The sequence below is a fragment of the Acromyrmex echinatior genome, chromosome 5 (genome assembly GCF_024713525.1).
Source record: "Acromyrmex echinatior isolate Ae372 chromosome 5, ASM2471352v2, whole genome shotgun sequence".
Taxonomy (NCBI): domain Eukaryota; kingdom Metazoa; phylum Arthropoda; class Insecta; order Hymenoptera; family Formicidae; genus Acromyrmex; species Acromyrmex echinatior.
Window position 1 is genome coordinate 16,223,501 of NC_141856.1, and position 26,616 is coordinate 16,250,116.

General features: G+C 36.3%; 3 protein-coding genes across 17 annotated transcripts in view; 2 read left to right on the forward strand and 1 right to left on the reverse strand.

The window, feature by feature from the left end:
• LOC105147947 (uncharacterized) overlaps positions 1-10,242 on the forward strand; it is a 104,645-nt gene extending 94,403 nt beyond the window's left edge. The window contains exons 1-5 of one of the 5 annotated variants that reach the window (XM_087406475.1): positions 4,846-5,587; positions 5,710-5,765; positions 6,155-6,358; positions 6,426-6,769; positions 7,232-10,242. In XM_087406475.1, coding sequence (XP_087262601.1) covers positions 6,355-6,358; positions 6,426-6,769; positions 7,232-7,846 — 963 coding nt within the window. In that variant the 5' untranslated portion in view covers positions 4,846-5,587; positions 5,710-5,765; positions 6,155-6,354 and the 3' untranslated portion in view covers positions 7,847-10,242. Of the gene's footprint in view, positions 1-4,845; positions 5,588-5,709; positions 5,766-6,154; positions 6,359-6,425; positions 6,770-7,231 lie in introns of those variants that run through there. The other 4 variants (XM_087406477.1, XM_087406476.1, XM_087406478.1 and 1 more) reach the window with 4 other exon arrangements.
• A 1,115-nt stretch (positions 10,243-11,357) lies between these two features.
• On the forward strand, positions 11,358-18,036 carry LOC105147914 (uncharacterized). Of its 10 annotated transcripts, none has more exons than XM_087406485.1 (10): positions 11,359-11,780; positions 11,961-12,098; positions 12,218-12,366; positions 13,077-13,200; positions 13,381-13,477; positions 14,137-14,244; positions 14,795-14,835; positions 14,940-14,984; positions 15,862-16,018; positions 16,223-18,036. In XM_087406485.1, the coding sequence occupies exons 2-10, from the start codon at positions 12,082-12,084 to the stop codon at positions 16,406-16,408; spliced, it is 924 nt and encodes a 307-aa protein (XP_087262611.1). In that variant the 5' UTR covers positions 11,359-11,780; positions 11,961-12,081; the 3' UTR covers positions 16,409-18,036. The 10 variants fall into 10 exon arrangements, with proteins under 10 accessions (XP_087262613.1, XP_087262611.1, XP_087262612.1 ...); XM_087406480.1 differs by having other exon boundaries at positions 11,360-11,780; positions 13,351-13,477; XM_087406482.1 differs by having other exon boundaries at positions 11,360-11,780; positions 11,961-12,089; positions 13,351-13,477.
• Positions 18,037-18,204: 168 nt separating this feature from the next.
• The window catches only part of LOC105147915 (dual specificity protein phosphatase 10), a 44,275-nt gene continuing 35,863 nt past the window's right edge, over positions 18,205-26,616 (reverse strand). For both annotated transcript variants that reach the window (XM_087406474.1, XM_011059287.2), the window contains 2 exons: positions 25,844-26,272; positions 18,205-23,085 (listed from right to left, as the gene is read on the reverse strand). In XM_087406474.1, the coding sequence (XP_087262600.1) occupies positions 22,703-23,085; positions 25,844-26,272 (812 nt within the window). In that variant the 3' untranslated portion in view covers positions 18,205-22,702. The remainder of the gene's footprint in view (positions 23,086-25,843; positions 26,273-26,616) is intronic.

The following is a 26,616-nucleotide window of genomic DNA, read 5'->3' on the forward strand; positions in this document are numbered from 1 at the left end:
CATTATAGTATCAAAATGATGTCAAAATAACTCCAAATTTAAGATTCATTTTAACATCATTTTAACGTTAAATCATGACTTGTTGTTCTGCTTAGGTATAAACATAAAAGCAGAATAAATTATAATAATAAATAATATTGCGAAGTCAAATTCGTAGATATTAGAGGAATACTTAAAGTGCGTGATGCTTCTATTTTGTATCATAATTCGATGTGTTTTAATTAACGAGGAATACATTAAAATAATTGTTGGTATAAACCACATCTTCGCCTCAAGCGACCACGTATAATTTGCATAATTCGCACTCACAGATTTAAGTTCATTTTCAAATTCATATACAAATCACTCGCACTCGTAGATTCATGTTCATTTTTTACAATAAAATTGTAAATAATATTTGTGTAACGCAGTAATTATATCACAAAATTTACATTGCAAAAAAATCTGAGTCTATAAAAAAAATATTTATTCCGCTTGAAACTTTTTGTTTTTCGCAAATTTTACGATTTTTAAATCTCAAAAATATACGCTGTATATAACTACAAGAAAAAAAATATATTTAACATATCTTACCGTTAGTACTTTTCTGATCAATGTAAAAGCAAAAAAATTATTTATTGTACAAAAAATTATTTATGAGTTTAGAAATCATATATATTTCAAGAAATGTTGATAACATCCTTTTTATTGCCGCGACAATCTGTAACCTTTCTATTGAGATTTTCATTCTTTTCTTGCTCCTAATTCTTTTAATTCTAATCTAATATTGTATATATTGATTTCATCACAGAAAAAAAATGTTGCTAGCTATAGCTAATTCTGATTAGCTGAAATGCATTAGCTATTATATTATAACTAGAAATTTGCTAACACATACAAAGGATTTGCTGCTGTAGCTAATATAAGAATGTGATAGCAAAGTATGCATATCAAGTTACAGATCAATTTATTTAGCAGCATGAAGTTAATTGTTATATGGTAGTTATCTGATATGTCAGTGTAAAAGAAAATTGTCTCTATCACAGCTAATATGGTTTGCTGAAAACTGTACTTGCTATCAAATTGTCTATTAAGAAAATGTTTACTGCAATGATCAATAGATTGACATAATAGCAAAATGCTTGTCTGTTACAATGATAATATTTAGGCCTCACAGCTAATGGAAATTAGACCTCGCAGATACGACGTTAGGTATCCATGTATTACGATTGAAATTTAATTACCACACGCAAATTTTTGCTGCTGCAACTAATCTTTTATTTCCATGCATTTTTCGCGTCTGTTCTTTTTTTTCTTTACATTATAATAAATAAAATAATAAACATGTTAATGACAAATATAAGAATTGTTTTCATTTTAATTAATTAATTGTATTATTTTGTATTTCTGCCAAAAATTTTATTTAGTGTATTAACTTTTGCATTTTAAAAATATCTATTAATGTTATATTATAATTATATTATATTATATTACATTGTTATAATTAATATTAATTTTTATAAGTTAACATAATATTAAATTAATATATTTTATAAGACTATATAAATTTCTGAGAATAAAACAAACTAATATTTTAAATCCTTTTTTAATGAAATATATTATATAATTATTACATAATAATTATATAAGATTATAATAAAATTATTAAATTTATGTCAAGTTCATTAAACTGTGCTCTCGTTACATTGAAATACAATAATATGTGTTCTATTAGGTGTTGGAATTAATTCGTAGCGTTTTTTAATGAAAGAATGTTATTTATTTCACATGAGCATTAAAAAATACATTAATGAAAGTACTTCCCATCACTTGTAAAACGCTACGAATTAATTCCAACACCTAATAATATTTCTGCATCTTTCACATGTAGTTTCAATTACACTATCTTGTTTCAATATTGTCAAAGTCGATTTAAAAATTTTTTTCTGATTCTAGCAAATATATCTTTACTGCAATTTTCTTATTTTCCTATTTATAATAACGAGAAAATGCTCAATGTCTGAAAAAAGTATCTTATAAATATATTAAAACCCAAGTAACAAGTTAATTACGTTATTTATCGTCATTTTAACGTGAAAATAACGCTTTTATAATGATATTTTGATATAAAAATGATAACAATAATATCTGCTTGCTATATTTGAGTATAAAAACATATAGAAAAGTTTTAAATATTATTCTGAAAGGCCAATGAACATCACAGAGTATGGCATAAGATATATGATTATATTTAATCTTATCGTCTCATATAACGAAAAAAATATGAATCATCATGGATCATTCTTCTTGTCATGAACAATACTTTTTTTTTATTCTTTCTTTCAAAATATTGAAGAAAGTTACTACTTATTAAAGTTATTAAACTCATTCAATTTTAAACATGTATTAGTTGTCTTTGTAATTAATATAAAAATGACAATTAAAAAAAATCTTTTAATATTTATTTAATATTAATTAATAAATATAATTTTTTCATTTATTTCATCTTTTAAAACTAAATTTTTAGGAAGGAAAAAATTATTACACATTAAGACAAAAGACACGCTGTAAATTTTAAAAGAACAGTAAATTTAAATTCTCAGAAAGTAAATTTAAAATATTTGATACACATGCACACACGCACACACACACACACACACGCAGGCCCGCCCGCCCGCCCGCCCGCCCGAGCCCGCCCGCCCGATCGCCCGCCCGCCCGAGCCCGCCCGCCCAACCGCCCGCCCGAGCCCGCCCACCCGCCCGCCCGAGCCCGCCCACCCGCCCGCCCGCCCGCCCGAGCCCGTCCGCCCGCCCGCCCGAGCCCGCCCACCCGCCCGCCCGCCCGAGCCCGCCCGCCCGAGCCCGCCCACCCGCCCGCCCGCCCGAGCCCGCCCGCCCGCCCGCCCGCCCGCCCGCCCGAGCCCGCCCACCCGCCCGCCCGCCCGCCCGAGCCCGCCCACCCGCCCGCCCGCCCGCCCGAGCCCGCCCACCCGCCCGCCCGCCCGCCCGAGCCCGCCCGCCCGCCCGAGCCCGCCCACCCGCTCGCCCGCCCGAGCCCGCCCGCCCGCCCGCCCGCCCGCCCGAGCCCGCCCACCCGCCCGCCCGCCCGCCCGAGCCCGCCCACCCGCCCGCCCGCCCGCCCGAGCCCGCCCGCCCGCCCACCCGCCCGCCCGAGCCCGCCCACCCGCCCGCCCGCCCGAGCCCGCCCACCCGCCCGCCCGCCCGCCCGCCCGAGCCCGCCCACCCGCCCGCCCGCCCGCCCGAGCCCGCCCACCCGCCCGCCCGCCCGCCCGAGCCCGCCCGCCCGAGCCCGCCCGCCCGATCGCCCGCCCGCCCGAGCCCGCCCGCCCAACCGCCCGCCCGCCCGAGCCCGCCCACCCGCCCGCCCGCCCGCCCGAGCCCGCCCACCCGCCCGCCCGCCCGCCCGAGCCCGCCCGCCCGATCGCCCGCCCGCCCGAGCCCGCCCGCCCAACCGCCCGCCCGCCCGAGCCCGCCCACCCGCCCGCCCGCCCGCCCGAGCCCGCCCACCCGCCCGCCCGCCCGCCCGAGCCCGCCCGCCCGCCCGCCCGCCCGAGCCCGCCCGCCCGATCGCCCGCCCGCCCGAGCCCGCCCGCCCAACCGCCCGAGCCCGCCCACCCGCCCGCCCGCCCGCCCGAGCCCGCCCACCCGCCCGCCCGCCCGCCCGAGCCCGCCCACCCGCCCGCCCGCCCGCCCGAGCCCGCCCGCCCGCCCACCCGCCCGCCCGAGCCCGCCCACCCGCCCGCCCGCCCGAGCCCGCCCGCCCGATCGCCCGCCCGCCCGAGCCCGCCCGCCCGATCGCCCGCCCGCCCGAGCCCGCCCGCCCAACCGCCCGCCCGCCCGAGCCCGCCCACCCGCCCGCCCGCCCGCCCGAGCCCGCCCACCCGCCCGCCCGCCCGCCCGAGCCCGCCCACCCGCCCGCCCGCCCGCCCGAGCCCGCCCGCCCAACCGCCCGCCCGCCCGAGCCCGCCCACCCGCCCGCCCGCCCGCCCGAGCCCGCCCACCCGCCCGCCCGCCCGAGCCCGCCACCCGCCCGCCCGCCCGCCCGAGCCCGCCCACCCGCCCGCCCGCCCGCCCGAGCCCGCCCGCCCGCCCGCCCGCCCGCCCGAGCCCGCCCGCCCGATCGCCCGCCCGCCCGAGCCCGCCCGCCCAACCGCCCGAGCCCGCCCACCCGCCCGCCCGCCCGCCCGAGCCCGCCCACCCGCCCGCCCGCCCGAGCCCGCCCGCCCGCCCACCCGCCCGCCCGAGCCCGCCCACCCGCCCGCCCGCCCGAGCCCGCCCGCCCGATCGCCCGCCCGCCCGAGCCCGCCCGCCCAACCGCCCGCCCGCCCGAGCCCGCCCACCCGCCCGCCCGCCCGCCCGAGCCCGCCCACCCGCCCGCCCGCCCGAGCCCGCCCACCCGCCCGCCCGCCCGCCCGAGCCCGCCCACCCGCCCGCCCGCCCGAGCCCGCCCACCCGCCCGCCCGCCCGCCCGAGCCCGCCCACCCGCCCGCCCGCCCGCCCGCCCGAGCCCGCCCGCCCGCCCGCCCGCCCGCCCGAGCCCGCCCGCCCGATCGCCCGCCCGCCCGAGCCCGCCCGCCCAACCGCCCGCCCGCCCGAGCCCGCCCACCCGCCCGCCCGCCCGCCCGAGCCCGCCCGCCCGCCCGCCCGCCCGCCCGAGCCCGCCCGCCCGCCCGCCCGAGCCCGCCCACCCGCCCGCCCGCCCGAGCCCGCCCGCCCGCCCGCCCGCCTGCCCGAGCCCGCCCGCCCACCCTCCCGAGCCCGCCCGCCCGCCCGCCCGCACGCACGCACGCACGCACGCACGCACGCACGCACGCACGCACGCACGCACGCACGCACGCACGCACGCACGCACGCAGACAGACAGACAGACAGACAGACAGACAGACAGACAGACAGACAGAGAGAGAGAGAGAGAGAGAGAGAGAGAGAGAGAGAGAGAGAGAGAGAGAGAGAGAAATATGAAATGATTCGATCAGAAATAAATTTTTAACCAAATTGTTCATCAAACATACAATGTTCTTTAAATATTATTATATATAAATATTTTTAATATTTATAACAAAAGGCATTAATTGGAGATAAAAAAATTGCAATAAAATTACAATATTTAAAATTATGCAATATTTAAAATTATGAAATAGAGAGATTTTAGAAACATGCATGCTTGTACATGAGAGCTCAAACATTCATTCAATTTAATTCATTATTTATAACAAAAGGCATTAATTGGAGATAAAAAAATTGCAATAAAATTACAATATTTAAAATTATGCAATATTTAAAATTATGAAATAGAGAGATTTTAGAAACATGCATGCTTGTACATGAGAGCTCAAACATTCATTCAATTTAATTCATTAAATTCTTTTTTGAATGTATTTCTATAAGTATAGAGATGTTCAAGTGATAAAAATTTTGTTTTAATCAACTTGGCAACGCTGCTTAAATGATAAAGCTCCCATTCTCAGTTGAAATGAGCAAACACTCTTTTGTTTAGTGGAGAACTAAACGTGGATGCAGCATGAACAATCGATGTAAAAGCTATTGCGAAATACTTATGTGAACAATTATTTTGATTTATTTAAAAGTAAAGAAGTTATCATTAGTAGCAATACATTCTATTAACAATAATAAAGATTAAAACAATACACGCAATCAAGTTAAAGATGTGACGTAATATGTGATGTGTGTGATGTATTTCTCTTCCAGGGAATTCCCGAGCAGCATTTGCATAGCCTGAATTCATCACGTACTTTATAACTTTCGTAAGTATACATTTTTTAGTACAAAAAATAATGGAAAATAGATATTAATTGCATTTAAGTCTTGATTAGATTTGGTATCATATGACTTCATTTTTTTGCGTATAATTGCTATCGGCAGTATGTATTTTTAAATGATAAGAGGCAAACTTCCTTATTAAAGTGCATTTATTTTTTCAATTTCTACCACACAGATATTGTGAAATGATATTTATTGATTCTGTCTTAAAACTATATATTCTATTTGCACATATACTTTCTCTTCTTTTTGTAGAAAAAAATTTTTCTTATATAATCATAAATATTTAATTACAATTAATTAATTTATATAATTAATTAATATAATTAATTTTGTTGTTATACAATAACTGCATTTTTTATTTTTATAAAAGGTAATAAAATAAATGTAAGAACAAAAATAAGAAGCAATAAAGAAATTCATTAAGCCAATAAAAAAATTATATATGGCATACAGAGTTATTCTGACATTTATATTATACTATAAAAATTGAGTGAAAGATAAACATAACAAAAATAAAAAATAAAAATAAATAAGAAAAAATAAAACAAAAAAAACATTTATAAAATAAATATGGGTAAGTAATGCAATATTCCTTCAATGTGATGATCCATATAAATTATACATTATTATTTTTATAACAGACAATGGAATTCGAACACTGGATATATTTAACAAAATGCAAAACTTTCCACCGTTAGATGTCACAGTACAACGTAACGTCGGTAGAAGTTGGTGTGCGTGGAAACAGAATTTTTTATCTTTTCTGCAGAAAGAAGATGCTAAAGAAATATATAAGAATCAATGGACAGTTATATTGTTAATGTTAATTGGACCGGATGGAAAAAAAATATATAGAAATCTTTTTCAGAACGCTCAACCAAAAGATCTGGGAACAGTATTACTTAAACTAGATATATTCTTTATTTTTGGATTTAAAGAAAAGCAGAAAAGCGAAAGTATCGATCAATATATTGATTGCTTGATGGTAAATTAAAATTTCAAATTTCAAGTATTTTAAATTGAAAATCACTTTTTGTAATGCATATTGTTAAAATGCGATCATAACATGTTGAAATCACAACCCAATAAGTATAGAATTAGTTCTATTTTTATGTATTATATATATTTTGTAGTTAATTATAAAACGGCTGTAGAAATATAATACTAAATTAAAAATAATTTTTTTTATTTAACACTTATTTATATCTCATATTTATTTAGCTAAAACTTTATTTTCCAATTGCTTCATATAATCCAGAAATCATATACATCTTTATAAAAGGATAATAAAGATATTAATTATATTGACAAAAGAATTTATAATTAAAAGGAATGATAATTATTTACTTATGTATATGTTAAAAATGTAAAAAAATTATCTTTGTACTTTTTATTCTTTTTTAATTCATGTTAATATATAAATTTACAAATACGTTTTTTTTTACAGCTTGCTGCCCTAGCAAGCAATCATAGTGATCCTGTGAACATTGTGAAGGAGAAGATTATAAAAGATATTAAAAATTACAATTTCACGGAAAAAGTTTTGATTTTTATGCAATCGAAGGGAGAAGATCTAGAATCGTATTTACAATCGTTGGATCTTGATAAAATTACACTGTTTTGGAAACAATGCGAAAAATTAATATCGCAAAGGAATCACGAAGATACACAAACGCAGTCTTCTTCTGATCTGAATCTTATTGAAAAGGAATGCGTTCGCTGTGGTACTTGTCATAGTAGAAATCATTGTCCAGCTTATGGGTTGCAATGTGACAATTGTAAAGGATACAATCACTTTACGAATAAGTGTAAAGGAAAATATGTGTCTAACTGCACTAAATGTGGAATGAGTCACGTTCAGTCACGTTGTCACGCTTTTGGTCAAACGTGCGAAAAATGTGGTAAGGTGAACCATTTCTCATGGTTGTGTAAAATTCCTGTTGTAAAAAATTGCCTTAGATGTGGCAAAGATCACGCTATATCTATGTGCCCTGCACAAGGACATACATGCTCTCGATGTAACAAACCAAATCACTTTGAGAAAAAATGTTTGAGCAAATGAATGAGGAACAAGAATGATATGCGTCACAAGAACTCTCTTGGAGATCGTAAAAGTGGCAGTAGACAAACTAAATTGTATCCATTTTGATCTCCTTAATTCTTTGAAATATACTTCTTCCTAAGTAAAAGTTAAAAATTCTAATTTTTTAAATATTGATTGAAATATCTTCGAAGATTTTTTAAAATTAAAAAAAAAAAGAAACTGTTTGAAATTAATCAAGCAATATGATCTTTATCTATTTATTCTGTGAAATTATTGTTTCCTAAAAATGTCTTTGACACAAGATCAAATAATTTTTTTTAATGAAGAGAACTTGGTTCTTAAATTTTAATTAGTGTCTTCGAAATATTAATGCTTTCTGTTTATTTTTTATTATATAAAAATTGATTTTAACTTTTTCCGAGAATTTATTCAATTAGTCGTGAGTTATCTTAGATATTGCGATGTAAGTGAACCGACGTTTAATAATATATGCTTTTTATAGCAATAAATTTTTTGTTTTTAAAGCTATCTAAACTATTTCTGTGTCAGATTAATTATTTACTTTTTGATAAGAATTAGTTATAGGAAAAAAATTAATGTTTTCTAATGCAACTATTGTATCTAATGTAATACTAAAGCTTCTTATATGTATTGTTAGATAAAAAAATACAATCTATATAGCTTACATTTCATCATTTGAAAATAGTTTATAAGCAGACATTATAACGTTTAATTAATTATATGTAAAAAAAACGTTTGCATTAAATAACACAATATTTATTAATAAGTTCTAATAGATTTATCTTAATTATAAATATTTCTTATATTCTTATATTCTTTTTCTCTATGATTTTAAAATATTTTTTTCTTTAATTATTGAATTTGACTTTATAAATTTTGCATCTAACAATTTATATTTATATGTTATGTTATTTGTTAATTTTTTATTACAATATATAAATAAACTAATAAGTAAACTACTTTCATAAATAATTAATAATCGATATGTTATATGACTAATTAAATATGTAAACAGTGAAGAAAGATTCTTCAAAATAAATTGGATATTTTTTTTCATAAATATACAATATTTTATTTTTGCGTATATATTATATATGTTAATACTATTATGCAATATTTCTTGTATTGATCGTAAAATTATTCTCGGTAAAAAATTTTTCATACATAAATATATATAATTATTTATTAATAATATATACAGGGTGTATCTAAAATAACATCCACTAATACACATATAGTGCTATTTCTAATTAAAAAACTGAATCGAAAGTCTTCTATCACTTTATAATTTTTGCAATATTTTTTTTTAGTCACCCAATGAGCAAAATGTCTAAAATCGACGTATAAGACAACTTTAAGATATCTTTGAGAGTTCTTTAAAAAACATCTTCAAGATATTTGACAAAGAACACTGTTAAAGATATTTTAAAATTGTCTTATACAAATTTTATTCCTTTATTTGGCAATCTTTAGAAATTAGTATCTTGTCAACTATTGTAAAAATTGCAAAATGGTAGAGGACTTTTTGACTCAGTTTTTTATTATGAATAACACTGTATGGATATTAATTCAGATACACTCAATATAAACATGCATAATCATATGTGAAATAAGTCCATTACATTATACATGTTTCATACATCTACCTTTTCTTTCATAAAATTATTTTTTAGTGTAATAAAAATAATAATAATAATATGAAAACATTAAAAATAATTAAAAGGATAATTTTCACACTTTGTTTTAGAAAAAAATCAAGTTTGAAAAAATATGAAAAAATTATTTGTATAATTATATATGTATAAAATTATGCATAATTGTGTATGAGCAATTTTTTTTACATTTTTCTAAATTTGTTTTTTTCTGAAACAAACAATGCAAAAATTATCTCTTTAATTACTTTTGTTATGTTTTCACATTACTATTATTATTTCTACACTAAAAAGTATTTTACACTAAAAAGTAATTTTACAAAAGAAAGAGAGAGGTATGTATGAACATGTATGGACATATCATATATGATTATACATTTATGAATATTTATATATGTTTATACATACAATATAATATATATATATTTACATTCATGTATAAACAATTTTTTACCGAATTATATTAGGTGTTGGAATTAATTCGTAGCGTTTTACAAGTGATGGGAAGTACTTTCATTAATGTATTTTTTAATGCTCATGTGAAATAAATAACATTCTTTCATTAAAAAACGCTACGAATTAATTCCAACACCTAATATTATTTCTCATATTTTTATTAAAAAGAATAAATTTTGTACGAATGAATTTATTTTAAATTTATGTGTATTATTATATGTAAAACTCATAAAGGAAGAGAAATAAAGGAGGAATGCAAAAACAGTATAAAAAATTTTAATAATCATGATTAAGTTTATCTGTCAATATGTTAGCTTTTGCTAATTAAACGAAAACATTTAATTACCAAACAAAAACACATTTATTGCAAACAAAAAAATTAAATCTTTAATTAATATTTAAAAAATATATTAGGTGTTGGAATTAATTCGTAGCGTTTTACAAGTGATGGGAAGTACTTTCATTAATGTATTTTTTAATGCTCATGTGAAATAAATAACATTCTTTCATTAAAAAACGCTACGAATTAATTCCAACACCTAATATATTGTTTTTATACCTTCATCGCTATAGTCATTTTACGAAATGAGAACAAAATGGCACTGAATTTTCTGAATGCAGTCGTTTATTGATCATTTTGCGTCTGGCAGCAGTAAATAGTCATTCGAACCATAGACGTAGTGTGAATTGATCAAACAAGCTGACATGTGAAATTGATCACGGCAATGCTCACTAGAGAAAGTAATGCTAAACGAGAAGAACAAATCTTGGCGGTCGTTCTAGAGAGACTCAAAGGGAGAGAGTAGCAACCTAGCAACTGCATCACGTGACCCGTTACCTCTAATTGGACGCGAGCATCAAAGCTCCATAAGCATGAAAGAGATTGGAAAAAACTGATATCCCCGTTCTGATTGAACACGTGATGCAATTGCCACTCTCTCCCTTTGAGCTCTCTCTTTTAAGCCGATATCCATATATAATCGATTTTTAAGGTGCCTTTTTACGCTCAACGCTCACTTTTAGCGTCAAAACAGATCACATGCATCTTAAAGGATCAGGAGACACGGTAGTGTTTCAGTGCTAAGTATCGTTTATACTGGTCGTAATCTGTACGAATTGACCAATCATAGTCGATTATTCTCCTCTCATTCGATTATGATTGGTCAATTCTTACAGATTACAGTATAAATAATACTTAATTAAGATATTATTTAAGACGTGTTAATAAGAACAGACTATGAATACACTCTGATCTTATTTCTCTTTCTTCAATCGAAGAGAGAAAGACGAGTATAAAGTCTCAAATATCTCTTTCTCTCTATACATCTCTGTCAGCTCTTGTGTCCGTTCTCAACTTACGTTACGTCCGTGACTGAAGTGATCGCATTGGCTGTGTTTTCCGAACGCATTCCCAGTCTCCGTGCTGTCTGTCACCTGACATACTACGCATCGTGCTTACGCCAAAGGTGGGGGCAGCTTGGCCTAGCGCAGTGAATAACAAGCAAAGAGAGCATAGCAGTTACTACTTACTTGCGATCATCAGTGGTTCTCGCAGCAATTCCACGAACCCCACAGTCGACGGTGAATCGCAGCCGGACAGTGGACTTCAAACATTGTTGCCGAGACGGCTTCCTTGGTTCCAATTTACCTGTCACGAGCACGACGATCGATACACCGATCTCGCGGCCACGCTCCAGCTATGCGCCTGTTCCGGCCAATGTTTATGGTCATCGTTCACATCGACTGACAGCTGTCAATTCCTTGTTCGGATCATCAGAGTCATCAGAGTGAGTCATCGGATCGGCATCGGAGGACCATCTCAGGTGATCCCTCGATTATCTCGTTTCCGATTATTACGGATTTTACTACCTGCGCATGTTGCGTCTTCCTTTTCTTTTTATTTTTTTTTCTTTCTCTTTTTGTGTTCTTTCGTTTCTCTCCTCATAATTTCGTTTTTCAAAAATACTGTCCTCTCGACTTCTCCTCCTCTCCCTTTTTCTCAGACGAGAGTCCCACGAGACAGTAGCATAGATCGAGTGCTATTAAACTTCACGGACACCCGCACGGAACGAGACCAAGCCCTCCCGCAGGTATCGCGCACGTCACAACCTACCCTTTGTTCAGATGTCCAGGTATTTTTTGTAAGGACACATTTTTTTTCGTCTTTGCACGACACGCACATTCTTACGGCGGGTAGTGCTGCTTATGTCCTGCGAGCGCGCGATGAATACGCGTTACAAGCTGGAGTTTTGCATTGCAGCGATATTACCGGCATGGCGTCTAGTTCCGTCAGCCAGGAAGACTTCGACAACGATTTCGAGTTAACGTCCAGGAGATCCAGGATCAGGACTGCTAGGGCCAGGGTGGGTCCGGCGAGGACAGGAGATGTATCTTCCATAAGCTTTCAAAGTACGTGTTGCGGAAGTATCTACGAACATGCGATTTAAGATTTTTGATAATCTGCTTGTTTAAACTTGAACAAATTTTAAACATATATATAATGCATGATAAACAATAAATCTAAATCTAATAAACGTTTTTATTTGATTTAAATATATATATTTTTTAAAGGTACTAGAGGGTTTGCGGGTTATCGTGTCGTGATCCATTGCTAATTCAATTAGCAATGGATCACGACATCGCGATAACTCGCAAACCCTCTGACATCTTTGAATAATAATAAATACTTGTGAAAGCCTCAAAAGTATATATATATATATTTTTTTTTTATTTATTTATTTATAAATAAATATGTGTGTATGCGCGCGCGCGTATGCGCGTGTATGTATATGTGTGAATTTTTGCAAACTTTTAAATTATGTATCTAAAAATTAAACAAAAAAGGACCTGTTCTTAATACATATTTAATATTAAGAAAATATGTTCAAATTTTATTTCGTATAGCATGAAGTGATAAATAATTAAACAGCTATTTTTATTGGAGCAGTTATTAATGCTAATAGCTTTTGAGTCATTCTATATATAATAATAATGAATATGAATGAATAAATGCTTAATAATGATTTGGCTCAATAAAAAGACAATTCAAGAAATCACGCGTAATCAGATTTATAAATCTGATTATCAACCTAATTGCTTCCGATGCCTTCTATTTGCAGAGAATACACCCGATGTGGAGGAATCACAAGGCGCTTACGACACCAATCCTGTGCTTCCGCCTGAACATGAAAATCCTCAGAGTAAACCCATAATAAGGAAACAGGATAAACGTGTGACCGGCCGGTATGTAAATCGCGATCGCATGCGCTTACAAAACTGATAGAAAACCAATAGAAACTTATTGTCGCGCTTGGAGTGTCCATTAGCTAACAGCATCTTTGATGCACGGAACTTTACGTAATTGCCTAATATACTTTCTGGATCTGGTTCTAGTGTCTTTAGTGTCGTATCCTGTTTGCATAGGCCAACGCATATTAACAAGGGGAAGCAGCAACGTGATCGACGGAAACTGCGAGAAAAACGGCGTAGCACAGGAGTCGTACATTTACCGTCGACAGAGGTTCGCCATTATTATCATCAATCAGCCCATAAGTAACCAATCAAATTATAACGGCAATTATAATAATAATAGTGTTTCTAGAGAGAATTTTGAAAAAATTTTTTAATTCTATTTGGTCTTCAAAATTATTGAGTTTTTATATTGAGCTGCGGATTTGTGAATTATTGAACTTCTGGATACACATTGAAATCTTGCATCTTACAATCTTATATTTCTAGTTTTTTGAAGTTTTGAGATTTTTTTAGTTATTAAATTTTTATACAGATACACACACATACACAATTTTATTCTTTTATATCTAGAATTAAATTCTAGATTTTTAGCATTTTAACTAAAATCTTTGATAATTAAATCGAAAATTGCTTTTTTTTTGCTTACTAAGCTTTTAGGGAGAAATTAATCTCATGTATTAGCAAAAAGTCCGTAGATGAAAGTAAACTATTATCTTTCAAATCATGACAAAAAGTCTCAATAAAACCGTTAAGTTATGATAACTTTTTGTAGTTACAATTATAAAAATGTTAATTTAAATAAGTTAAAATTTTTCACAAATTATAATGACAAGTTTAGCATTACTTATGGGATATAGCTCATTATTTTTGAATATTTAAATGTTGTAAAAATATCTCGGACATTTGGTAAAACGCATAATTTCTCAGAGCACTGGAGGTAGTACGGGGGAAGACGAAGAAGAGCTTAGCGGCACTTGCCTTGAAACTAAGCACAACACGCATCACAATGAATTTCTTGATCACGAATTGATAGAAGTAAGTGCAGTCAATTCCATTTTTTACTTTTTATGCAGAATGTTCCGACAAATGCGCACATTGGAAAAAATTCGTATGAGAAGACCGAAATTAGTTGACACACAGTTATTCTATACAGTTATTCTATTTCTTTGTGTTCAAAAGTTGAGAGAAAAAGAGAAATTTAAGTTTTATATTTTATATTCTCCCTACGCATACATATCTATATCTATAATTACAAATAGATGATGTAATTAATTTATTATTAGAAATTATTATTTATTTTGTGTATTGTAGTTACAATCTAAGAAAAAGTCATTACTGTTAAAAAATCAATTTCCGACTCTCGAAATAATTTAGTTGCAACTAAAATTGCACAACAGAAGTTTCAATGAAACGCGAACTTTTAAATACACTTCCGAATAATGACTTTTTTCTTGAAACTAACAATATATGTAATGATACATGCCAAGCAAAAAAAAAATATAAAAGCAGCAGCAAGCTAGAATTTTTATTAGGATTTCTTACGAAGTTGATATTTTAAAATTATTTATAAACATGCATTTTGCAGGAGCGGAATGCCAGAATATACACACAAAGGCGAAATAAAAGGTATTTCACCCAGATTCACATGTAATTAATGATAATTGGGAAATCAGTATAGTACAATAGTTATCTTTAATTACTTTTTTTAATTAATTATAACTGATTTCTAGGCACTACCGTACTTCATACAGGTCATGTATAGTTAGATACAGTTGGTAAGTGCGTTGCATCGTATCGGAAAAACCATGATTAGGCACGACCTGTACGAAGTACGATAGAGCTAATAGAATGCTTAATTAATCAACTAATAAATTATTTAATCGAATATATTTTCTAAAACCTATATTCCCAAGTGCATTCCCAATTGATAATGTTCCAAATATATATTGACATTAACATAAAACAGTAATAGTAACATAATGAAGTAATTCACAAAAATGAAATTTAAAATTTAAAAGACTTGTTGCAATACAAAGGATATAATGCACAAAGTAATTGATCTTGAAACAAAAAGATTGAGAAGTCTAATTTTTTTTTATTAACAAGAAATTTATTTAACAGCCACGTTATGTAAGTTTATATTATTATGCAATAGTTAAAAAATAATTACTCGTTTTTTTTTGTTTAGCATAAATTGAATATAATAAAATTTTGAAAAATTTGATTACAATCACTATAAAATGAATAATTCAGAATAAAAAATGTGTTAAGTCGTGCGAATAAAAATCATATGAAATATTTTTTATCTCGTTTATATACAATTTATTACGAATACTTTAAATAATAATTATTATCTTTATTTAGATATTTACTTGTAAAATCTTATTGTATATGCTTACTATACCAATGTTACAAGATTCTCTTAAAAACTCTTAAATAAATAAGTAACATATATTTATATTTATACTAAAATTAGAACACATAATAAAATACAATATTTATAATTGCAATATTCTTTGTATTTGCATCGATGGTCGTGCCTAATGCGATTTATAAATATTGGCATAAATGATACTAATGGAAACTAATAATTAATATCTATGCGATAAATGAAATATAATTTACATGTGATCGTTGACATTTGCATTTTAGTCATTCTGATTTGGAGGCCGACGATGAAGAATTCGATTCTCTCAATCAGTCCGATAGCATTAATCAATCGGACCATGGCAATCATGAACCACAAACGTCTGTTAATACGACTGTAAGACCGCGATTACCAACGCCAACAGGCGACAACCCGCACGAAGTGAGTCATTAATAACCTAAGACAAAATATGTGTAATCGCATCATGATGGAAGTAATATATTTCCATCATAAATCGCGTGCATAAACTAAGTTAACTTTTTACGAAAGAAACACATTTCGAAATTTTGTTCTCTGAGTCTATTTTCTATTATATTGATTATAATCGTATAGCTTGGCAATACGATAATCAAATACGATTTATAGCTAATTGAACGAGCGCAAGAGGAAAATAGAAGGCTGCTATCCCTTCTAGAAGATCGGGACCATAAAATAATGGCGCTTGAGGCTCGTCTTTTAAAGCAACAGCATGAGATGACCCTGGAACGAGATCGACTTCGCGAGGAGAATGCTACGCTGATTCGCGCAATGGCCGCATTAGCCAGCAACTAATTCTCTTCGTGTAATAAAGATCACGCCTTTTTGGCTCTTTGCTCTTTACGATAATCGCCGAGCTGCAGGATGAGCCATAAGTCGCGCACCTTGCTGATCCCTTGATCATTATTCTTAGTATTTCTCTTTCATTTGCAAAAACGATTTTCTTGTCCTACGGAAATTTAATTTTTGCATCGTATCCTAATTTTTTGATTGTTAGGAGATTCGCAGCAGCCATTGGCTGAATGACTGAAAATCCGGTATTATGTTAACTATTTTAATCATTGTTGATATTGTGATATATCTGTATATTTATATAATATAAAATGCAAAATAATTAAAGAATGATTTAATGCTTTCTCTATTGAGCATTAAACTAATAGAATCTATTCGTTACATTTGGATTTTTGGAAAATTATCAAATTTATTAAAGTAAAAATTGTATGTACTAAATAATCGTTTTTATGATATATTGTATGCTATCTTTTATTTGATATGATATAAAATAATTTAAGGATGAGTTTATTCTTCCTCTAATGAATTTTTTTTTTAAGTTTTTTTTATGTACGAATGAGGTTTATATTTTCAATTTTTATAAAAAGTAAAGTTTAAAAGAGAAAGAAAATTACACAGGAAAATTTTTTTGTCATGCTTCTTTTTCCTCTTATTGGTGGCTATGAACTTGTAAGATAACCGAGAATCACATATTGTCATTATGTTGAGTCCTATTTTTTTGTAATAAAAGGCTGAGAATTTAAAATAAATGCGAATTAGCTTGTAATGAAAGTTAAAAAAAACTTAAATTGATAGTGATAAAGTTTAGATATTTAGTTTAATAAAACTAAAAGAATGTTTGCATTGCGTGATAATTGATTTTTCTCTCTGATGCATGATTTATGGATCATCCTAGGCAATAAGGAAAATATACCTAAGTAGAGTAAACCTAACTAGTGCGTATCACAAATTGAGTCATTATAAGTAAACAGATAATTCTCTAATCACAGTTAGCTGCGGAAAGTATAAATATATGTCTTTGCAAGCTACAATGCAAGTTACATTTTGTAAAAAGCAATAGCAATTCTCGACCTTGTAAAGATATTGTGACGATTAAATCACTTGCAGAGCTTCAGTCGCAGACACAAATCGTACATTTATTATTAATATATTTGCTATCTTTATTGCCGATTAATTGCCATTTTTTGTTTCGATATATTTTCAATCAAGCTAAAGCTAGATAACAACAGATATACATTGAAAGTGCCGATTATGACATAAACAACTTAATCCGTTTTCTATTGTAATAATTAAGAATGGACGTTCTATGTAAATTTTACACTTGCAACACATGATAATGTAAGATTATGAATTATTTTATTATTTTATTACTATTAATATTATTATTATACCACGAGCCGCGTACAAAGTTCTATGTACATATAAACACGCAGATAATTCTATAACAATGCATTTGATTAGAAGAAATTTCCGCGATGAACTTGTATGTAATACGCGGGACAATGTAACGAGAATATGTAAAATTGTTTAAAGAAAAACTTTTATTGCCAGCCATTCAATGATTTATCGTACTTCAGTCTTTGTTCTTTCCGACGTAAAAATAAGTAAAGGCTCATTTAAAACAAAGGAAAGTTTCTTGCATTTGTTTTTCTGTACACTCATTGATGTAATCATTTTGCATGAATAATTCCTTTTCAATTAATTTCCATTTAAAATTGTGTGGTTTAAAGTGAGATAAGATAGAGACTCGTGCGATCAGTGACGTACGCGGAAATGTGGCATTGAAACAGTCCCCAATGTGAACCGGCAAAAAGAGTTTGCATTTTTTATTCATAAAATAACTAAATAAATTTTTAATATAATACAATACTTGCACGCACATACGCAATATAGTTACATCTTTACGCTAATGTTTCCTAATCACTACGTAGCTGTACATTACAAATCGTTGGGATCCGATCATACACATTTGGGGTCTCCCTTTCAAATCCATCCCCATTTCTTTATATGTTCGCCCTTTGCTCTTATCCTTTCGAAATGTACGCTTTAAATCCTTTTATATATCCCGTTATCGCAACTTATTCCATTAAAAGACCCCGGAAATTGTTCGACCGTAAAGCTTTACGACGTGTAATTTTCCAAAACGTTGTATAAAACTTTGTTAAAATACTTTATGTCGCATTTAAAGAGAAATATCGATTGGTTCGCAAGAAGATACTTCCAAAAGGCGCAAACATCTCGAAAGGGCAAGCGGCCCTTCGCACGCATCTTTTATTAACAATAAAAAGATACGACGACGTGCAATAAATATTGCCAGTTTGATTGTATTTATACGACAAACGTATCTATTTAATTGCGAAAGAACATTTTTCAGGGTATGATACTAATTGCGAAAGAACATTTTTCAGGGTATGATACTAAATTTCTAAAATAATTTCTAAAGCCTTTTAAGTAGACTATAATTTTTTAATTAGCAGTTATTGCAAAAATGTCGATTGAATTTCGAAGATTAAATAAAATTCAAGTAAAATTTATGAATAAATTATTAGATATGCAATAAAAAATAAATGTAAATGAAACTGGAAATTAAATCAGAACTGAAAAAAGCTTTTAAAAAATGAGCTTTGTCGATGAATAGAAAGATCGACAAAATGAGCGAAAGTATTAACAAGTGCATTTTTTATTGAAAATCTGATTTATTCTCCAGTTCTGTCCATTCGCTACAAAGAGCTTCAAGGGAGAAACAAATCGCGTTTCGAAGACTGAAACGTTTGATTAATTAACCGTTTTGATTACGTTGCCGTTTGATTAATGAAAAACTCCGTGATTTATCGCAAATCGTCGTACTGATTATTGCCAGTGTTTCGATAAAACACATGCACACTTTGTGATGCAACAGGTACTACGCTTCTATTATATCAATCATCTCTTTTCCGCATCGCTGGCAAGGTAACTAATTGTATATATCGTTTAATTGTCTACACCGTGCGCCTCTACGACTATTTTTTTTTCTCAGTTCTCTGTCGTTCATCGCAAGGCAACGCTTCGCTGATATGTACCGTTTTGTTTCAAGATTGAATTAATTAACCGAATTCGTCGTTTTGTAGACAAAATCCTAAGGAACTTGGTTCTCTCTTTCCATCGTCATTCATTCGCAACTCTCCTCCCGCGATTCGCGATATTAGCTTCATCACGAAGTTATTGTCGGCTGTAATTAAGTCATTAACAAGGCGCCATCCACGACCACGTGATATTTCGTTGATCGAACCGCGAGATCGTTGTTTGCATGGCAGTAATTCTCGTCTACCATGGCAAACTGAGCTGTAAAAATTGACGCACCTTCACTTTGGAGCATTCGCTTGCATCGTGTTTGGTCGTATATTTAAGAGCAATTTGTCTGAACAAATGTGCATGGAGCGCTCATGTACAAACAACAGAAACTAATCCTTCAATTCCTATCTTTGCAAAAAGAATTCCTTGTATCTTACCGTCTAATAATTACATACGTTTTGCGCAATTTATTCTTGCGCAGATTACTCTTCCGGTTACCGTAAATTACAAGAGCATCTTGACGCTTCACGTGCTCGTCTCATTCGCATCATCGTACGTATCATCATCCCAACAACGACTAGATCACGATGGTTGGATCTCAACCAGATCCTTAAATGCTAAGGGAGCTTAACGAACTAAGCTATTCTCAGTGAACGATATATTATTTATTATTTCTTCTTTATCAAATATCAATCGCGTCGCAAATCGAAAATGCAGACGCGGACAGGCGAACTCCCTCGCTCTCGATTTATAGTCTCGATCGATACGTTTTATTATACCTATTGTTCTTTCCTACATCTTAGCATTCTCTCTCTCTCTCTCTCTCTCTCTCTCTCTCTCATCATCATTTTTTAATTTATCGGCATAATCGATATAATTGTTAACGTTATCATTTCGATTTTACTTAATAAACAGTTCCTTTCTTCCATATAAGACTCATCATTATAAATTAACATTCCATTTTACATGATGCTAATGTACAGGGTGCCTCGAGAGAAGAAATACACTTACAGCTCGGAAGTATTTGCCTACCACATTTTATATTCTAAATATAGAGACAATCTTATTTTATTTTAGAATAAAAATATGATATTTTATTTTAGAATAAAATAATAAAGCATCGATTACATTACTGTTAGATAAAAAGATTTTTAAGGTAAAAATTCTTATCTTTATATCTTGGGGAAAATATTCATACAGTATGGAAAAATTGATGAAATATTTCTTTGATTACAATGTTGCTGTTTTGTTGGAATTTTTTAATTCCATCTCTACAATATTTCTATAATATTGCATATTGATATATGTATAATAATGATATTGTAATTAACAAGTTTAGTAAATGGACAAATACTTATGAGCAATATTGTATTAGTAGCAGAATTGCGCGTACTCGGAAAAAAATTCTGCTTTCTTTGCCATAATCGTATACATTTTATATTTTATTAAATAATATATTCCAGTCTAAATAAAAATTTTTGAAAATAATACAAAATAATCCTTTATTTGTCCACACAAAATAAAATGCCAGCTGAAAACACAGCTATAATATTATAAAAATATATTTCTCTTGGAATATTGTTTTTGCATCAGAATAGGTCTCTAAACCAAATTCCTTCGAACGTGTTTCTATCACATTTCACGTTCATCGATCCGATATTGAAAATTAATTGAATTGTTCTCATAACATGACTTAAAGTACATTATACCGGAAGTAATTACCTGAGATGAGACTCTATTACTGCAAAAGCATTATTGTTAGTCAGGAGACTAGAATCTCTAATGTTATCCTCGTGACACCCTGTACATGTCGGCGATTTTATCTTCTCCATACGAAAAATAATTCTACTAAAAATTCATGCCAGATTTGCAGGAGTCAATTGAGAGGCAAGCGCAAGTTTTACTAGTTGATCATTGAAAAAGTATTATGTCTAGGAAGTAGGAAAATTAAAGAACTTTGATTTTTATCAATTTTGATTCATTTGCTTTTTGTGCGTGCTGGCTTAATCTGTTTTCTCACATTAATATACAAAGATTACACCTTCGAAGTTTGAAGATTTCGTAAGAGAGCAATACTATTATTCATGAATAATTACGTTTAATAGTTTTCTAATAGAAACTCAGAAATTTCTAATGATCAGCATCAGAAACAAATTTTCAATGTTTTGTCCTGAGTTTCTATCAATGTTGTAAGCTGCCTATAATTAATCATTGGAACAGTCACTTCCGATTTCATATCTTCCTTCCTTGCATTTTCTTGCATAAACATTACTAGACGATAGTCAATCGTTTAATGAGAAACTCGTAAGCGAGCATTCTGTACATTTTACTTGCCTTCCTATTGACTCGACCAGGCGTATTATGGAACACTGTGTGTCGTAAGTACAAGTTATGTTCACTGTTCGCACGAACGTCGTTCGAAAATAAATAATCGCGACGCACTGTTGCTCGTTATCGAAGCTGGAAGCGAGCGTGGTTGAATTCTTTTTATGTGAAATACGCTCCCTACCATATATTTTGTCTCTCCGCAGAGAATCTAACCCGTAACTATCTTTTTTTCTTAGATATATTATGTGTGAAGAAGGCACATCGCATTCATAACGTTTACAAATTGATTCATGCACATGAAGCATACGGACTAATTTCCATTGGCACTAAAGAATATATAGGAAATATAATAATTTAATCATCCACAGAGAGAAATCAAAATTTTCATAACAATACGATGTATTTGTCTTCACACATTTGTATCTCTTCGAGTCCCTTAATAAGTCACGATTTGTCAGTTCGGCAGTTTGACTTCACCATTTTTAATTGAATGGTCATCCCGAAGACACGGAATTCAGGAAAAAATGTATTAATTCTAAAAAAAAAACAAAAAAACTTAAGAGCCGATAATTTCTAGGCTAAAGAGCCTGAGTTGAAAAACGTGACAACTTAAATATTGTGCGACGCGAAGATTGGGAAAATTCCGCGTTTCGGGATATCAAGAAAAGATACCGAGGGCATCATTGTTCATATTTGCAGAATCTTCCTATAATTGAATCCAGTATCTTCAGGTGATCGGCGATCTCGCGAACTGCATTCGTTTATCGTCCAGACTTGTCGCGAAGAAACGCAGGAAGGACATCGACATTCGCTCTCTCGGGATATGTTTGCGTCTTCGCGACATACCGACGCCATCGCCGACGATCCAGTACTCTCAAGAGAGACCAGAAGAAGAAGATACGAGAGAAGAGCGTGGTCTCAGACACTGCAGCCAGAGGTGACCACCTCCTCGCTGTTAGGCTGATGACTCCACCTGCACTGGTGACAACTACTCGTCGTCGTCGTCGCCGTTGTCGACGTCGACGTCGTTGTCGTTGACGTTACCATCGTCGTCGTGGGCTCCTCTGGCGCAGAGTTGGCGACGTCACCGGACGCCCGCAGACCCTGCTCGAGCTCTAACAGCTGACCCATGAAGTTCAGGTTCGGACTGATGATCGGGCGCGCGTTCTTCACCAGTTTGTACGCCTCCACCATCGACAGGCCTTTGTGTCGCATTATGTAAGCAATCGCAATTGTTGCGCTGCGCGACACACCAGCTTGACAGTGCACCAATACGCTGCTTCCGGCTTTCCGTGCTTCCTCTGGAATAAAAGACAAATTGCGAGATGATAAATGCGTATTTTCTTCCTTTTTTTTTATAACAATGCTGATAAAAAAAACTATCATTTATCAATTACAATAAGAAAAAGTGACTGCTCTGATTTATTTATAATTTAATAATAATCTTATTAAAATTCTCTAAAAAAAAAATCAACAGAAAGAATACATGAAAAAACAATAATACATTTAGAAATTATCGGGTTTAATTTCTTTTCAATCCAAAATAAGAAATTTTAGTGATATTTTATTGCGTAATTAAATGCTTTATTGCGTTTCGTAATTATTCAAGAAACTACGTATATTGCGATTAAGGACATATATTCGATGTTAATCTGCAAAACGTATTATAGATTAACATATATGAATATATGTTGTCACTTTATTGCAGTGTTGAAAGTTTGCGTTTAGTTTGGGAACTTAAAAAGATTTTTTCAAGATTCACAGGATTGTTTTGTGCAACGCATGCTTTTGAAAAATATGAACAAGTCGAGCTCATAAACGTTGAAGCGAAACATTCATGAAACCCGAACGACCGACTCAGGTTATGCAATATATGGGGGACGCTATCGTATCGCCAGCGTGAGTCACTACATTGCCCGGATCCTATGCAGACTATGCAAACGTTATGTCGCACCGCGAGAGAATTCGATTGCGTACGCCAAGTTGATCGCATCTTTCGAAAGATAACTTTGACCCTGCATTTCGAAATTTTATTAGACCTCAATGACAATCCGAATTTAACGTTTGGGATGGGGAAGCCATTGTAGTGGCATTGAAACAGTATCATATTTGGAGGCAAGGAAATAATAAAAAAGAATAAATTATAATAAATCTTACTTAAGAAAAGCCATTAAAAAAATAAACTCCCTTTAAAGATCAAAAGGACATGTTGCAAAGACACATGTTGCAAAGAAAATTGCATGGTCCGGTCAAAGAAAAAAAGAAGAATAATAGTGGGCCTATTCTTTTTGAACTTCTTGTACGGTACATTTTTTCTCTGTTTCTCTGTGGAAAGAAAAGGAAGAAGGATGAACCGTGCAAGAATTTTAGCTAAAAGGAACAGACCTCCTAGTTACACAAATTTGAATATTTCATTAAACTTAATAATGTAAATAATAATAATCTGAACATTTTTTTCTATCATAATAAAAAAGGAAAAAAGGTATTTTTTAATTTTATTACGTTCCAACTGTTCGCTAAACACAAACAGTAACATTACATCGATATTGTAATTTTCTACTCATCAATATAAATAATAATAACGTACATATATATATAATTATTATAAATTATGTGCCTTCATAAGAATTACAATGTTAGGAAATGGGAAATTATAATATCGGTATAATATTTGTTCAGCAGAGAAAATAAACAGTAAAAAAAATGCAAGTTCGGACAAAAGAAAAGAAAAAAAGAGGACTACTCGAATTTGCGATTAAGTGAATCACGATGCGTGAAGGAATGAGTTTCTCAAAAGTAAACTTCAGAATCGAGTGCCAACGGCGACGGGGTGCAGAGTCGGTTTATTCAACCGGCATTCCACCAGTTGCACGTTCAGGGGGAGGCCAGTTTTCCCTCCATCCTTCTCCGTCCCGTTTCCATCCCTCTCTCTCTTTCGTTCCTTTTCGAGCCCTTACAATCGCCACGCACGACTGCCGCTCTGCTTCCCTTCCATAGTAATTCCGTTCTCTCTCCTCTCCTCTCCTCTCCTCTCCTCTCCTCTCCTCTCCTCTCCTCTCCTCTCCTCTCCTCTCCTCTCCTCTCCTCTCCTCTTCTCTTCTCTTCTCTTCTCTCCTCTCCTCTCCTCTCCTTTCTTCTTCTCTTGCAGATGCACGCGTAGAACATCGCGTAAACGCGCGAGAGAAGGAATTAACATTAAGAATGAAAGAGGATAGAAAATGCAGGGTCAAAGGGTGAAAGGGGAAATCTCTTACGTTTCACGGATGCGCGCGCGCGCGCATGACTCATGCCTTCATGAATGGAAGGTCTCCTGCTGTTCGGGCGCTCTGGTTCAATGGTCCACCGGAAACGCCTGGTTACACCCTGTTTCCGTCCATGGGCCTAGTACTACTTGCCGCGAAATAACGGAATGAACGCAACGGAGCGACCGGAAGAAGGACGGCAGGAAGTGTGCCGTCTGTGTAATCGTGGAAATTATGACGATCATCACGTGGATTCGCGATATCGTGAATCAAGGAATGGCGCGTCGACTTTGAATTATTTGATATTTTTAAATTGCGTTCCAGAGAAAGGAAATGTTCTTAAACGACAATCGTTTTCTCAACAACATTCCTCGATCAAGTTACAAAGTCTGTCATTTTTAAGAAACTAAACAGATGACACTAATGTAAAATATTCGCGATAAATAAATGCTCTCTGCAATTGAAAGTGCAATTGTTCTAAATATAAACGTAATGAGTAGGTAGCTTTCTTTCTCTTCTTTAAATAGATGAAGGAAAATGTTGATAGAATTTTAAAGAGAAATATGTCATCAAGCTGTCTTTCTGACATCATATTATAAAAATATCCTCAAGATGTTTGTAAGACATCTCATGTTCCCTTTTTGGACATGCTTGTTATCTGGGTTCTTTTTACGTCTCCGGTTTAAAAAAAAATAACACTCTTCCGTTTAAATTTAAACTCTTTATATAAACCTTTTCTTTGTTCCTTCTGTAGAGGAAAAAGTAGAAGAAAAAAAGAGAAAAATTTTAAATGATCGACAACAAATTTCACACTCACCGATGAATTCGAACGCTTCCTCGAAGTACTGCTTGAGGTTCTGATGGCCGGAGTCCGAGGCGGGTATCTGCCTGTACGTGATACCCCGCTCCTCGTGGTAGCCGGGCAGCTGTGAGGTGACGTTCAGCACCCGGGTGGCGCCGAGGGCGCGCAATAGCTGCAGATCGGCGGCATCCCTGCCGTTACCGAGGTACAGAAACGGCAGAACGCGGGACGCCGGGTGGTTGTCGATGTCGGCTGGCTGCGGGGTCGGCGGGCCAGAGATGCTCAGCACGGGACAACCTGGTCCAGGACTCGTGCAGCCGCTCACCGTCGTCGTCGACGGATCTGCAGCAACGGCGGCAGCAGCGGCAGCGGCGGCGGCGCCGTTTGGCAGAAGCGTATCCTCGCATAGCTCTCGGTGCCGCCTGTGGAACTCCCGGTGCCCACCTGAAATATTCGATAATTAATTAATAAAAGAAATATCGACCTATTATGTATATTATAATAAATATTAAGTATATATTATGTAGCTTTCACCGTATTTAGCGACTCTTCATGTGAGATATATTCATAGACTTATATTCTTATTCTCATTTATGTTATATTATATAATATAATAATATAATATACGATATATTATGTATATATGCTGATTCAAAATGTATATAGACTTATTCTAACTAATAATAAATGTAAGGAAAAATGGGACATCGACCGATATCTTTTAATTTTCGGAGGATATTACAATAATTGATCTCGTTTTCAAGAATATCTTTTAATTTTGATTTAAT

What these genes read in the sequence shown, in the direction of transcription:
- LOC105147914 (XM_087406480.1), top strand. An exon ending in ATCTTCCATAAGCTTTCAAA is followed by an intron (nt 12,367 to 13,076) that starts GTACGTGTTGCG and finishes TTCTATTTGCAG; the next exon opens with AGAATACACCCGATGTGGAG. An exon ending in CAGGCGACAACCCGCACGAA is followed by an intron (nt 16,019 to 16,222) that starts GTGAGTCATTAA and finishes TACGATTTATAG; the next exon opens with CTAATTGAACGAGCGCAAGA.